The sequence below is a fragment of the Arachis hypogaea genome, chromosome 20 (assembly GCF_003086295.3).
Source record: "Arachis hypogaea cultivar Tifrunner chromosome 20, arahy.Tifrunner.gnm2.J5K5, whole genome shotgun sequence".
NCBI classification, from domain to species: Eukaryota; Viridiplantae; Streptophyta; class Magnoliopsida; order Fabales; family Fabaceae; genus Arachis; species Arachis hypogaea.
Genome location: NC_092055.1, coordinates 99,253,177 through 99,268,281, shown reverse-complemented (window position 1 = coordinate 99,268,281; position 15,105 = coordinate 99,253,177). Strand labels below are relative to the sequence as shown.

The 15,105-nt window shown below is 36.6% G+C and overlaps 3 protein-coding genes across 3 annotated transcripts; all 3 read left to right on the top strand.

The window, feature by feature from the left end:
* The first annotated feature begins 1,297 nt into the window (after window positions 1-1,297).
* Window positions 1,298-4,250, top strand: LOC140183124 (uncharacterized). The gene is made up of 5 exons (XM_072231142.1): window positions 1,298-1,345; window positions 1,625-1,842; window positions 2,247-2,497; window positions 2,640-2,870; window positions 3,985-4,250. Exons 1-5 carry the CDS (start codon window positions 1,298-1,300, stop codon window positions 4,248-4,250), a joined length of 1,014 nt encoding a protein of 337 aa, XP_072087243.1.
* Window positions 4,251-4,783: 533 nt separating this feature from the next.
* Window positions 4,784-5,698, top strand: LOC112786046 (uncharacterized mitochondrial protein AtMg00810-like). Its single transcript, XM_025829471.1, has one exon. The coding sequence runs from the start codon at window positions 4,784-4,786 to the stop codon at window positions 5,696-5,698; it is 915 nt and encodes a 304-aa protein (XP_025685256.1).
* A 3,191-nt stretch (window positions 5,699-8,889) lies between these two features.
* LOC112784834 (protein NTM1-like 9) lies at window positions 8,890-12,611 on the top strand. The gene is made up of 6 exons (XM_025828165.3): window positions 8,890-9,835; window positions 9,946-10,223; window positions 10,592-10,894; window positions 11,198-11,467; window positions 11,603-12,031; window positions 12,121-12,611. The coding sequence occupies exons 1-6, from the start codon at window positions 9,628-9,630 to the stop codon at window positions 12,409-12,411; spliced, it is 1,779 nt and encodes a 592-aa protein (XP_025683950.1). The 5' UTR covers window positions 8,890-9,627; the 3' UTR covers window positions 12,412-12,611.
* The last annotated feature ends 2,494 nt before the right edge of the window (window positions 12,612-15,105 follow it).

The following is a 15,105-nucleotide window of genomic DNA, read 5'->3' as shown; positions in this document are numbered from 1 at the left end:
ATGTGAAATGTGTTAATTTGGTTTTTAAATAGCGATTAAAAGTGTGTTACATTATGTACTTATATTGAAAATATATAATGTATTTATATTGAACAAAGAAATTAAGAAATAAAATAAAATCCCAAATCAACTTGGCCGTAGGGTCGCATACCATCAAATCTATTTTTTTTTATAGAGCCTTCAATCATAGCCCAATTCTTAATGAAATAAAGAAAATCTAATAAAGTTAGGAAACAAACATAAAACGAGTAAAAAAATTGAAAAGTATAATAGTATAGGAAACATTTCAGGTGAGGTAAAGTAGGATGTAGAGTTTCAGAACTCCGGTCTCTGAAACCGTCTAGATTTAACATAAAATATTTCAATGGCTAAGATAACACCAATCATTGATGATGTGAACACAGTTTAGATGGGGTGCAGTGTGGGGCTTTTACTGGTTTGAAAACTGAGTTATTTGCCTATATGTTGAAAGTCATATTTGCCCAAATGCTGATATTGAGTGAAGTTATGTGGCTTGTAGGCAGATTCGAGGACAGATGCATGGGTTAGGGTTCTGGGTTTGGTTTTTGAAGCCCAGTTAAACATGGGCTTTTTAGCCCTTTAAGTGACAATTTGAACTGCGCTTATTGGACAGAGCTTTTTTTTTTTTTAGAAATTGGCTATACCGTTAGCTCATAACTCCTTATAACCTAGCTATGATGGTAGTTCCAAATCACTAGTTTGATCAAAGTAGAAAAGAAAATTGAAAGGAACACACTATTAGCTTGCCCATGGTATTCTCTATTGTTACGCATAAAATGATTTAAAGCATAGAGATCGAAGATTGTCAAAAGAAATTTACGAGTGCTTTATAAAAATTGTTACATGTAATCTTCTGAATAAAATTCTTTGATTTAAAAATACTTGTGGTTGCTCCATTATCATGGATGAAAATAGATTGGATTAAATAACATAATGAAATTGATAGAGGATACAATAGAGATACGTGAAGCTTATGTAGAAAAGCTAAGAACTCAAGATTCAGTTAGTGCAATCAGTTAATGAAGCTAGTTGTGCATATTTTCCCTTTTTTGTTATTACCTTCCATTTCTGTTATTTGAGGTGGCAGAGTTTGTTAGTAACTAACTCACCAACCTTGCTCTACACTCCTCTGTATCAACTTGAGTTAGTAATGCAATAATCACAATTCCCTCTTCAATCTCTCTGCTCATCTCCCCTCTTAGAGCCTCTGCTCTTCTCTTGCACCACCATCTTGTGATACCTTTCATGGTATCAAAGCTTGGTTCGCATATAAACCATGGCTGCATCAAACAATTCAGCTACTGCTGCACACTCAGCTCAAACGGTGAGTACACCAAGTTTTACAATAAATCCAATATACATGAAGTTTGACACTGATAATTTCTTACAATGGAAGGATCAGGTTGAAGCTATGATAGAAGAAAATAATTTACTCAATCACATTACCAGAGCAAGAATTCCGTTGCAAATTCTTGAAAATGGATAAGCCAATCCAGAATTTTCAAGATGGAAGAAGCAAGATGCATTGTTAAAGTCCGGATTGCTGGCCTCAATGTCAAAGTCATACACAACTCAAATGGTTGGTTGCATCTTCACCTACCAGATTTGGAATGGGTTAAAGAGTCATTTTGCGTCACAAGTCAAGGCCAAAGTGATTCAATTGAGAAACAAGCTCAACGGTACGAAGATCAGTGCCGTAGTGAATGATTATGTGCTAACAATCAAGAGCACAATCGATGAACTAACTTTAGTAGGAGAAAAAGTAAGTAAAATTGAACATGTAAATGCGACTCTTCATGGCCTTACTGAAGATTATGCACTGTACTCACCTCAATTCTAACAAGGCCTCAAGGTATCACAGTTGGAGAGCTAGAGGCATTCCTGTTTGCACATGAAAGCATGCTAGAAAGGTTCAGAAAGCCTGAATTAGATCATCTGGTACAAGCTAATGTTACTCAATCAGATTACACAAATCAATTTGTTCAAGGTAGTTATCAGAAAAATTTTGCTCAAAGAGGTGGTTTAAGAAGCAATTTTTGAGGTAAAGGCAGGTTCCAAAGTTCTAGAGGAGGAAGGCAGCCACATCAGTCCTATTCAGATAGATCTAGAACTCAAAGTCATCAGAACTATGGAAGACCATAACAAGGCTAAGAAAGAATGCAAGACAGGCCTCAATGTCAATTATGCAGCAAGTTTGGTCACACTGTAAGAACCTGCTGGTACAGATATAAAGATGATAATGCACAAATATCCTACTCCCAGCCTCAGTACAGAGAAAGATATGAAAATAGGCAACAACAAGCTCAGCAACCAGAAGCAAACTTGAGAAATGTTCTAGCCAATCCGGCAACAATTCAAGAATCAATCTGGTATCCAGATTCTGGAGCTACTCATCACATAACTGCAGATCCAGAGAATGTGACCGAAAAACAAAACTATGAAGGCAAAGATCAAGTAGTAGTTGAAAACGGCATAGGTTTTGGCTATTCATTGTGTTGGAAAAGCATATTTCAAAACTGATTTGAGCTCAAAGAAATTGATAATGCAAAAAATGTTACTAGTGCCAAATATAACAAATAATTTACTTAGTGTTTATCAATTTTATTGTGATAATAAAGTGTTCTTTGAGTTTCATTCTCATGGTTGCTATATCAAATCTCAAGATACTGAAGAAGTAATCCTGCAAGGGGATGTTGCAAGAGGCATGTATAGGCTTCTCAATTTGCGTCCTGAGCATTCTCCTTCTGCTCTCATAAGTTCAAACGAGGCAGACACAAATAAATACATGCTTTGGCATGCTAGGATTGGGCATGCCTCAGCCACGGTTGTTTCTAAAGTCCTAAAGTCCTGTTATCTTTCTTTTTCACCAAATAAGTCACTTTGTAGTTCTTGTTGCATTGGCAAATCTCATGCTTTACCTTTTCCTAAGTCTGAGTCCACTTATAATAATCCTTTAGAACTTGTGTATTCTGACATTTGGGGCCCTGCTCCATTCTGTGATTCAAATGGACATAACTACTTTATCAATTTTATTGATGCTTATTCTAGATTTACCTGGATATACCTCATTAGAAGTAGAGCTCAGTTAAAATTAGTGTTTCTGCATTTCCAACACATGGCCGAACTACAATTAAATGCTAAGCTAAAAATGTTTCAAAGTGATAATGCAGCGGAGTACATTAGTCTTTCCAAGTCATTACAAGAACAAGGGATAATTCATCAATTTTCTTGTTTACATATTCATCAATAAAACGACACAGCTGAAAGAAAGTATACACATGTGGTTGAGATGGGACTAACATTGCTTGCTACAGCCTCAGTGCCTATCAAGTTCTGGAGACATACTTTCACAACAGCTGCTCAAATCATCAATATCTTGCCCACACCAGTCCTGAATGGTGTGTCAACCACTAAAAGATTATTTGGCAAGAAACCACAGTATAATAGCTTAAGGGTGTTTGGTTGTATATGCTTCCCACATTTATAGCCTTACAACAAGAATAAGCTACAATTTAGGTCATCAACTTGTGTGTTCCTTGGGTACAGCACCAGTCACAAACGGTACTAATGCCTAACCAACTCGGGCAAGATAGTGATCACTAGAAATGTGGTGTTTGATGAAGATAATTTTCCCTTCAAAGATCCACATTCAGAATTCAACAATGCAACAAAGCAGCCTCAGGAACCTTTCTATCCAACCCTGCCACCACTATATATCATACCTAAGCCTCCTATAGCATCTCAACCTCCTCCTATCTTAGCCAGACCTGATACTACATCCCCACTCATGAATAGCACTGCCAACCATTATCAGCAAAATTTGTCATCCCCACCTATTGTACCTCCCTGTCCTAATGTTCCCTCAGCCAACCCTAATCAGACCATTTTGCCAAACCTCACTCAACACTACCTCTACATCACATATAGCTCCATCTGATATACCTATTCCTGTCCCTATATCAGATCTCGAAGTTGTGCTACCCTGGGCCTCAACCTCAACCTCCCTTAAACCTCATGATGCAGCAATTAATTCTCACCCCATGGTAACAGGAAGCAAAACTGGCTCCTTGAAACCAAAAGCCTTTCATGTGAGTGTGGAACCTAGAAATGTGCATCAGGCACTAGCTGATCCAAAATGGAAAGAGGCTATGGATGCAGAATTTGAGGCTCTGCAAATGAACAAGACTTGGAAGCTAGTGTCACTGCCAGCTGGAAGGAAAGCTATATAGCAAATGGGTATACAGAGTCAAATATAATGCTGATGGAAGCTTGCAAAAATATAAGGCGCGCCTGGTTGCTTAGGGATTCTCCCAGAGACCAGACTTCAATTTTACTGAGATCTACAACCCAGTCGTCAAGCCAACATAAATTCGGATCATACTCTCAATTGCACTAGTAAGAAGCTGGTCAATCAGACAAGTAGATGTTAACAATGCATTCCTGCATAGGGAGCTCATAGAGGACGTTTACATAAAGCAGCCACTAGAATATACCTCGAGTGACAACACCTTGGTGTGCAAGCTCACTAAGGTACTCTATGACCTAAAACAGGCACCTAGGGCCTGGTACCACAAGATCTTCTTAGCTCTTCAGAAGCTTAGTTTCTCTCCAACCAAATTAGTTGTATCTATTTTTGTTCAGCAAACAATCTTTTTCATTACCTATGTGCTAATCTATGTTGATGACATCATTGTAACTGGGAGTTCAAATGAGGTGATCACAATAGTTACTCAAGCTGAACTCAGCGTTTGCACTCAAAGACATGGGGGAGCTGCACTATTTCCTGGAAATTCAAGTAACCAGGATTGATGATAGTGGTCTACTAATGACTCAAAGCAAGTATGTAAAAGACTTACTTGTAAAAGCAGGCATGAATGGCTGCAAATATTGTTCAACACCACTATCGTTATCCTTAAATATTCAAGCTATAGGGGGAGCAGAGCTTGACAATCCCCACCTGTATCGATTAGTGGTAAAAAATCTTCAATACTTGACAGTAACCAGGCTTGATCTAACCTTCAGTGTAAACAAACTAGCTCAATTCATGCAAGCTCTACTAGAGTCACACTGGAAGCTAGTCAAAAGGATACTATGTTATGTAAGTGGAGCTGCCACCTATGGTCATAAGCTTTCTAAAGATCCATCTATGAAGATAACAACTTATTGTAACCCGGATTGGGCATGTGACCCGAGTGACAGGAAATCAATTGGTGGATTCTGTGTATATGTGGGAAGGAATCTGGTTTCTTGGCACTCAAAGAAACAAGGAGTGGTAGCTAGATCAAGTACAAAGGCAGAGTATAGAGCATTGGCAGATTTAGTAGCAGAACTGATCTGGATCAAAGGTCTGATAGAGGAATTAAAGTGGCCTGTTCAAGAAGCTCCCATGGCATATTGCGATAATCAAAGAACTATGTTCTTAGCGGAAAATCCTATCCTGCATTTAAAGACAAAACACTTTGAAATTGACTTGCATTTTGTCAGGGATTATGTCACAAGCAAAGTCATTCAAGTGAGTCATGTCCCCAACTCAGTTCAGATTGTAGACACCTTTACCAAAGCTCTCCCCTCCACAGCATTTCTTCATCTTAGGGACAAACTCAAGGTGCAGAATTTGGAAAATTCAGCACCCTTGAGTTTGCGGGGACATGATAGAGGATACAATAAAGACATGTGAAGCTTATGCAGAAAAGCTAAGAACTTAGGATTCAGTTAGTTCAATCAGTTAGTGAAGTCAGTTGTGCATACTTCCCCTTTTCTGTTATTACCTTCCATTTCTGTTATGCTAAAGTGGTAGAGTTTGTTAATAACTAACTCACCAACCTTACTCTACACTCCTCTGTATATATATGCTCATATATGTATCAACTTGAGTTAGTAATGCAATAATCACAATTCCCTCTTCAATCTCTCTGCTCATCTCCTCTCTTAGAGCCTTTACTTTTTTCTTGCACCACCAGCTTGTGATGCCTTTCAAAAATGATTTGTTAGTGCTTTATTGTTTTTACAAGTAAGCAGAACAGAGATAATAGTAACTGTTTTGCAGCTTGTGTTGATGCTTGTGTTGCGTAATCATGAAAAAGATAATGAGAATGAAAAAAAGATTCAGTTGCAGAATGATTTCAGATCTGATTATGCCAATTTCAATGTTCTTTCCTGAGATCTATCTTTCAAATCTGTAAAATACCCATGAAAGTTAATAGTTTCAGACTATACAATGGTTTTTAAAATAACAGGTTCCTGTCCTGAATACAGTAAAATAAACATGAACAACGAAGATAGTTAGTGATTTTATTTAGTGCATAAACAATGAAATGACATGACCCTATCCTTCCTTCAGAGTTAATGTAGCCGTGTGGATCGTATCATCAAGTTTCATGTCATCTGTAATTTTTATTCTGATGAAGGGAAATTTGTCAGTAAAGAATTTTTCAATGAAATCTCGTTGCAAGTATAGTTCTAAACCAACAACAATCCTCAATCAAAATTTAATTTGTTTGTCACAAGCATAAACCCCAATAAAAATAACCGAAGTATTTAAACCTCGGGTCATCTCTCAAGGAATTCCAGGAAAGTGTTCATGTTATTGGTTATGGGATAAGTATTTTCGGAATTTTGGAATAAGAGACAAGAAATGTAAATAACAAGAAAGTAAATGAAACTCAAATGATAAAAAGGAATAAGAGACAAGAAATGTAAATAACAAGAAAGTAAATGAAACTCAAATGATAAAAAGGTCTTGGCAAGGGTTGATGGTTAAGGATCTTTATCTTTGTCACTAACCACAACATCATAATTGCAAGGATCAATCCCATTAAGTCATCTTCTAACAAGTAAAGAAAAGTCAAATGAGCTACATTAATCCTAATCCATAAGTCCTAACCACCTCACTAATTAACTTAGTGGAAGCTAGAGTCAATGGACATCAATCATCAATCACTTGGAAATTAGCAACTCAAGTTCACCTAAGTTACCATCCCAAGCCAAGAACACAAAAATCTACTCTAACATCCTTCCAAACATTTTATCAAACACTTAGAAGGCACAAAAGGGAAGCAAGATAAAATGACAACAAGAATAAAATCTACAACTACCAATTGCAAGAAATTAACAACAACAAAGGAATTAAACAATAAAAGAAATCAAACATAAATTGCATTAAAGGAAAATAAAAGGAACAAGAGTGCATTAACAACAAAGTAAACAATTACAAGGAGTAAAATACTAAACTAGGAAAGTAAAGGTAAAGGAACAAGAATTTGCAAAGGAAAAGTAAATCAAGGCATGAATTAAACCTAGATCTAAAGAAATCCTAATCTACATCTAACCTAATTCTAGAGAGAAGAGAGAGCTTGACTCTCTAGAATTCTAACCTAAAGCATGGTGAAAACTCAACTAATTGCTTCCCCCCTGACCCCTCTTGAATTCTGCATGAAGTAGCCTCAGAAATGAGTTGGATCTGGGCCTGGGAAGCTTAGAAATCGCCCCCAACGAATTGCCTTTAATGAGGTCACGTGCCGCTTGCCACGCGTACGCGTCGGTCACGCGTACGCGTCATCTTGCAATTCTCCTTGTCACGCGTACACGTCGTTGGCAAATGACCTTCTCACGCGTGCGCGTCAACTTGAAATCTCCACAAGCTCATTTCTTCATGAATTCTCCACTTGCATGCTTTTCTCTTTACTCATTTGATCCATTCCTTGCCTCTTAAACCTGAAATCGCTAACACACATATCAAGGCATCGAGTGGAATCAAGGTGAATTAAAATTAACCAATTAAAGGCCTAAAAAGCATGTTTTCACTCTTATGCACAAATTAGGAGAAAGTCATAAAACCATACCATTTCATTGAATAAATGTGAGAAAAAAAGTTGATAAAATTCTCTAAATTAAGCACAAGATAAACTCTAAAAATGAGGTTTATCACATTCATAATCAGAATCCAGCACACTAGCAGATGCTAAAAGAGAACCACATCCAGAGTTAAGAATATGAATAAAGCAGTGAATGGATAAATGGGCCTCTAATTGATAGTTAAGCTGGGGTCAGAATTTGCAGAGCAATACTTACCTCAATGGACAAAGCCTCTCCTTTAAGGTCATTACCAGCGACGGCTGCACCGTTGCCTCCAATGATGTTGCCCCTCTTGGTTGGTCTTTTAGCCAGGCCTTTACAGGCCAACAATTCCCTTAGAAGACACAATAATATAGATCCTTATTTGCATCAGAAAATTTGGTAGGGTGTCGACTGTCGTGGAAGAACTGGAAGAGAGCTTCTTCTTTTTTAGTAGAGAGAAAGAAGAGAAGGAAGGAGATGAAGAACATCAAAACTTTAGAAATGGTGAACAATTTTTTTATTTTTTAGATGTATTTTTGTTTTATTTTTTAAATTATTTAAAATTTAAAAATATAATATTAAAATTAGTTGAATTTTAAAATTTGATTAATTCAAAAAAATAGTGTTTTGTCTAATATAAAAAAGATATCTAAATTTTTATATAAAATTAAATAACAAAATATTTTTATTTTTATTAAATTATAAGAATGTTTTAATAAAAATAGTGATATAATATATATTTTGAAAAAAATATTAAATACTGACGTGATAATATAATTCATATATCATGTTTTTATTTGTTCATATTTTTATTGTATTAGTACATATGAATTTATTATTGTATTAAAATAAATACTCTTAAAATTTAGTATAAAAATATTTTTTATTAGTTAAATATTTGATAAAAATTACTTAAATTTTGTTGGTCATGTAATTTATAATTTTAAAAATATAAAAATAGAAATAAGAACTAAAGAAAAAATCCAAAAATATATCGGTATAAATATGACTAACATCAAATTAAAAAATATTGTGAAAGAGACGAGGAGTACTAAACAAAACTAAAGTGTATATCTATTTTTTTTTTTTTTTCATTTAAATTTTTGGGGCAAAACTTGCGTTTCCTTACTCACGACGTAAAATGAGGGACCTCTCGTCCGTTTCAGGTACACGCGTCAGCTTTTCATTTGCTTGACAGCATGTCCTTTTTTCCCTCCTTCTGCAGTTTCCTTTTTGAACAACAACAACCACACTCATAATTTTAATTCCAACTGTACCCCTCTATATTCCATCAACTCAGTCCGCGCCATATACTTCAAAAGTGGCAAAATTGTAGTTTCGGAAGCAAAAACCAAGGGTAAACAATGGTAACGCGGGATATACACGAGGAACCGTGAACGCGCTTGTCACGTAAACTATGAAAGCAGTATTAGTACTCTACAGTGTGTAGCACTGACGAAACTTTCTTTCTTCTCTCTCTTTCTTTTTCACTTTCTGTGCAACTTCTTTTACTTTGTTGGCGACTACTTTGTTAGTCTGAATGTCTGATAAATAAAAAGTGAGCAAAAGCTAAAGGGGCCACTCACCCATCACACCCCAAATTCTCACCAAATATTGAATCGAATTATTCCTCTGATTCCTTCCTCATCTCTTCATTTGCTTTTATAATTCATCATCCCATTCTCTTTCGCTTCTTTTTTCTCTCTTTCGTTTCTCTCTGTTTTCGTCTCTGCTGCAAAATCATAAACCGGAAATATAAGAGCTCGTCCAATGGGAGCCGTTGTTGACTGTTATCCGCCGCACGCCGGCGAGGTTGCAGTTTTGTCTCTCAATTCGCTTCCCTTAGGTTTCCGATTTCGACCTTCCGACGAGGAGCTTGTTGACTATTATCTGAGACAGAAAATCAACGGAAATGGAGAAGAAGTCTGGGTTATTCGAGAAATCGATGTTTGCAAATGGGAGCCTTGGGACTTGCCAGGTATCAATCATAGATGAAGTTTCTTGGCTTTACTAATTTTCTGCTCATGTTCCCTGTTTCTGAATTTGATGACAATAACGTGATCGTAACTTCTTTTTATTTTGTTGCAGATTTGTCGGTGATAAGAAACAAGGATCCGGAGTGGTTCTTCTTCTGTCCACAGGACCGGAAGTATCCAAATGGTCACCGGTTGAACCGAGCAACGAATCATGGGTACTGGAAGGCCACAGGAAAAGATCGTAAGATCAAGTCAGGTTCCACCTTGATTGGGATGAAGAAGACTCTGGTGTTCTACACAGGTCGTGCTCCCAAAGGGAAGAGAACCAATTGGGTCATGCATGAGTACCGCCCCACCCTCAAGGAGCTTGATGGCACCAACCCTGGACAGGTACCTGTACCTATACTTACATATGTATATGTATATCATCTTTTTATGTATGTTGTGATTTACCATTGGATCTTTGTAGAGGTTATTGGGATCTTGTATTTCATTTTATATGTTCAATTTTTTACCACTATTATCATATCCACTGCCTCCTACAGGATATGTTCGAAAATGGTGTACACCAAAATCGGCCACCAAACAGCGCCACCATCTATTTGTGTATAAATATGTGTTGTTTAACTTATTTTCCATGTGTATTTTGTATTTTAGCATGTATTTTATACTGGTGGTGATTTTGGTAAATATTTAGCATGGTTGGGATATGTTTATTGATTCCTACAAGTCTGTTTATTTGGTTTGGTTTGTAACAGAATGCGTATGTACTCTGCCGGTTATTCAAGAAACAAGATGAGAGTCTTGAGGTTTCAAACTGTGATGAGGTGGAACAAACAGATTCGGCTCCCATGGCGGCCAATTACTCCCCTGAAGAAATACAGTCTGATCAGGCTCTGGCTGAAGTATCGCCGTCTCAAGTTACAGATGAGAAGCACCAGGGTGTTATCCCTGAGAACTCTGAGGAAGCGGTTTCCAACGTTATAACCTCTGCTGATTGCCATAGTGACGGATATGATGCTTGTGAAAGGCGAAATCAAGCTTTTGAACTACCTGCTGAGGTTAGATTTGACTGACTCAGTTTGAATATTTTACTGGATCATCATCATGTTCTTTTGGGGGAAAAAATAAATCCTAAAGTCACAATGGAGAATTCTGACTACCTAGAGGATAATTTAGAGTGATTTCAATGTTCACTTGCTATGAGAATAGCAGTTTATCTTTCAGTTAGGTTTCAGTATACATTACTTTAAAATAATGTTTTTATCACCATAAAAAAATTGAGTATCTCCACTTCTCTATATGTATGGATTTCTTAGTGTGCATTTTATTTATTTTAGTAACTGAATTTATGTTTCTGACAGGACATTCCGCCGTTGAATTGGGACATATTCAATGACCCCGAAGACAAGATATTTGATGACAAATTATTCTCCCCAGTCCATAGCCATATTCCACCAGAATTTTACTACCAAGCAAACAATGAGACAAATATTGCAGACATCTTAAATTCTGTCAATTGGGATGAGATCTCCTATGAGGATCCCTATAGTCAAGCACAGAACAACTTTTTTAATAATGTTAAGCAAAGTGTATCAGGTAGCGAACCAGATGCAGGGCTGACCAATATGACAGTGAGTAACAGCTCTATTGCTATTTATATTTTGGTCATTGTATTGAGTGTGGTTCATCAACCCTGAGCAGCAGCTATATTATTTAGCATTGTTTCTTGAAAATTCTTTATAATTATAGTTCTCTGTATTCTTCAGTGTGTACACCCGACGAATGTTGTTTATCCCGAGGAGGCAATTCACAGAAAGGTTGCTTTGGCAACAACTCCGCAATTTTGCAGCACCTTCACGTCTGACTTCAGTGCTGATGAGCAGAAGAGCAGTGTCGCGTTAATTCAAAACAATTCCCAGATGGCTTCTTTTCCGGATGCCAGAACAGTCCAAGTGTATAACGTATTCAATGATTATGAGCAGCCGAGAAACCTTAATACCTATGTTAGTGGTGATACTGGAATCAAGATAAGGACTCGACAAGTGCGAAATGAACAACCAGCAATGATCTTTACAGATCAAGGTAATGCAGCAAGGAGAATCCGATTGTTAAAGCAGTGTGCAGATGTCTCAAACAAGATGGCAGATGATGGGAGTCCTAAACAAGAGCATGATTCAAAACCAATAATTGCAGGGGTAAGAAGCTAATTTCGTTTATTTAGCTTTGGTTTATATAAAGAATTGTCTGTGCACGTGTTCATGAGATTTGTTTTTTGCTTTTGTAGAACAAAAACAAAACTTTCAAAAGTCATACTGCAGATAAGCATGATACTGCTAATGATCTGAATGAACGCCAGGAGAAAACTGAATCAACTGATAAAAGAAACATGATATCTAAACTTGCTAAAGGAGGTTCTTCCATGTTGGGGTTGAAGGGATTATTGCGCAGAAGGCTTAGTTACATATCAAAGGCTTCCTCCAATTTCAAAATGTGGTCTTGTGTTGTTGTGGCTTCTGCCTTTGTATTGGTCTCGTTTGTGTTCTTTGCTAACATATGGGGATATATTAACTTATGAACTTCTAGGAGATCATTCCTTTATGCGTGTAATGTGCCTCCATTTTTTTTTCCTTTCTTTTTTTAGGGCCAGTTGTGGAGGCTTTTAGGATTGACTCCTAGATTTGTTGATAACTCTATTGTGAGAGAGTATGCGTTTCAATATGTAGCTGTATAATATACTTAGTTGCTTACCTCGCTGGCTAGTAGAATTTAGATCAACACTTGTGTTACCGTTTTCTTCTCTCTTAATTACTTGCTTACTACCTATGAATGCCAAGAAAGCTATTCGTGTAATAATGATGAGAGTAAAGCACTAAAAATGTTCTTTAATTATCAAAACATTAACAGAAATGTATTAATAATTAAAATATCCTCAAAATATTTTAAAATGCAATAAAAATACCAATTTCTTTATCGAACAAAAATGTTTTGGTGGCTTTCATTAGAAATTATAAAACCTAATATCTCTTCTCTTTATGCCTCTCTTCTCCCCTCCTCATCACTCCTACCTTCTCCCTCCCTTCACCTTCTCTCCTTTGTTCTGTGCGTGTTGCCAACTATGTCCTTTATTGTTGCCTTGCCTCTTTCTTTATTTCAATCTGCCTTCCTAATCTGTCGTCTCTATCTGCCTCTGCTTTGGCTCTACTTCAGTCTCCGCCCTCTTCGTCTTCCTCTGCCTTCGACTCTCTTCGCGCCACCAACTCCCTCTCGTTTTCGTTCTCTATTTTTTTATATGTATATTTTTAGTTTATTTAGATTTTGATTAATGTTTGTCAAAGTGTTTTATACTGTTTTATGAGAATGAATTTGTAATTAAATTAAGAGTTGTTAATGGTGGTGATTTGAGATCGTCCATCGTTGTATTCGGGTTCAAATTTGGGAAATTAGGGTTTATAATTTGAAAATTTTAGAAAATTAAGGTTGACAACTAGGAAATTAGAGTTTGTAATGTGGGAATAGGTTATAATAATGGTGTCGTATTAGCTTAACGAATATTACCTAAGTATTTCTGTTTGTCACATGACCACTTTTGTTAACAGGTACGATCTTTCTTTACGGTTGGATGCTGTTATTATGTTTTAAAAGTTTTTAAAAGTAATATGTCGTTAACGAGAAGGAAGAATTTATTGTTTTCAAGAATTCAATATTTCTAGAATTTTTGTTATGGTTTACTCTAATAATAATGGTACTAGCCTATACCCTTTTATTTTATCCTTCTAATGAATTTTTCTAACATAAAATAGTAGAAAATTAGGATGATTATGGAGATGGTAGTATGTCATTATTCTATATTTGTTCGCTAACTTCTACGGGGTGTTTTGCATGCGAGTTTACGAAGTATTCAATCGTAAGTAACTAAATATATACAGGAAAAAAAAAAAAAACAGGTGCTAGCGGATTAAATGCTCTGTACGGAAATAATGTCCAAACAATAACAAACTCTGCAATGAATATACTTATATAGTTATTAATTATTATATTATTATATTTTACGAAAAAAAATAGGCTAAAAAATTTTAATATAAAAAAAAAGAGGCGAGTTTTTGCTGGAAATGAAGTTTTTTTGTGTATATACAAGTGAGTAGATGTTGCAGATACAATAGGTACAACATGTAGGTCACATGCTGACTCAGCATGCATGCTGCATGATGGACATATGGCTCAATCAGCAGCAACACGCACCCTGCGTCAGGGCGGAGTTAGAAGAAATATTAGAAGGAGGTCAAAAATATTTACACAATAAAATAAGACTAAATAAAATTTTAAAGGATGACTAAACTGAAATTTACATTTAATTTACATGTAAAAAATTAAAATTAGCCCTTTTTATGTATGTAGCTTCGCCCCTGCCCTGCGTGTTATCCAAGTGGCGAGCTTCAAGCCAACATACACCCTGCGTGTTGGACACGTGGCAAACGCTAGTTGGATGGCTTTGCAACACAAAACTTGCAAGGTGAGTCCTCTACCTATAAAAACCAAAACTCTTTACTATCTTACTACATTGCGAGAGAGGTGTTTTCCTCTACTGTTGGTATGATGGAAGGCACATCAAATATATATAGTGATTTACCACAATGGTGAGGTTATATGAAATACATATGAGGGCGTGAGCTTTGCTTGTGAGAGTACATTTTCGTTTGTGGTTCCGTGCACTATAACGTTTGCGGAACTACAGTATAGGCTCTGTCAGAGCATAGAGAGTGATATTTTAAAGAGGGTGAGCAACATTTTCTACCAAAGTTCGGTTGTCATATTTGGCAGCCTGATACAGTTTGAGGTTATGCCGATCGTTGACGAAACAAGTATTTAGCAGATGTTTCATATTCACTAGCAAACTCAGGTGCAACATCCAAGGAATGAGTTGTATGTTGAGTTTGAACATATAACTGCAGATGAGGTTCAACATGACCCAGATGTTCAAGATGACAAAACTGAAGCGTAACGAAGAAATGAACAATGATAGCGACGAGGAGTTCGAAGCTACGTATGAAGCCAGTGACGAGGACAAGGACAGCGATGGGGGAGGTGAGGCAGTCACGGAAACTTTAGTGGTTCCACCTGCAGTTGGTCAACTGATAGACATTCCACCTTTTATGCGTAGCTTGGATCTTGACGCCAAGCATGCACCAGAGTTTCCGGAATATGCGAACATAGATACGTGAGCAGTTGGTAGTATGTTTCCTTAAATTTTGTTTTGACAGATCGATGAGCA

Excerpts from the sequence above, each read along its gene's own strand:
- LOC112784834 (XM_025828165.3), top strand. The coding sequence starts at position 9,628 with ATGGGAGCCGTTGTTGACTGTTATCCGCCGCACGCCGGCGAGGTTGCA. Across the intron at positions 10,895-11,197 it reads CTTTTGAACTACCTGCTGAG|GACATTCCGCCGTTGAATTG; the intron begins GTTAGATTTGAC and ends TGTTTCTGACAG. Across the intron at positions 12,032-12,120 it reads CAAAACCAATAATTGCAGGG|AACAAAAACAAAACTTTCAA; the intron begins GTAAGAAGCTAA and ends TTGCTTTTGTAG.
- LOC140183124 (XM_072231142.1), top strand. The coding sequence starts at position 1,298 with ATGGCTGCATCAAACAATTCAGCTACTGCTGCACACTCAGCTCAAACG. Across the intron at positions 1,346-1,624 it reads CTGCACACTCAGCTCAAACG|ATTTGGAATGGGTTAAAGAG; the intron begins GTGAGTACACCA and ends TTCACCTACCAG. Across the intron at positions 2,498-2,639 it reads AGTAGTTGAAAACGGCATAG|TGTTCTTTGAGTTTCATTCT; the intron begins GTTTTGGCTATT and ends GTGATAATAAAG.
- LOC112786046 (XM_025829471.1), top strand. The coding sequence starts at position 4,784 with ATGGGGGAGCTGCACTATTTCCTGGAAATTCAAGTAACCAGGATTGAT.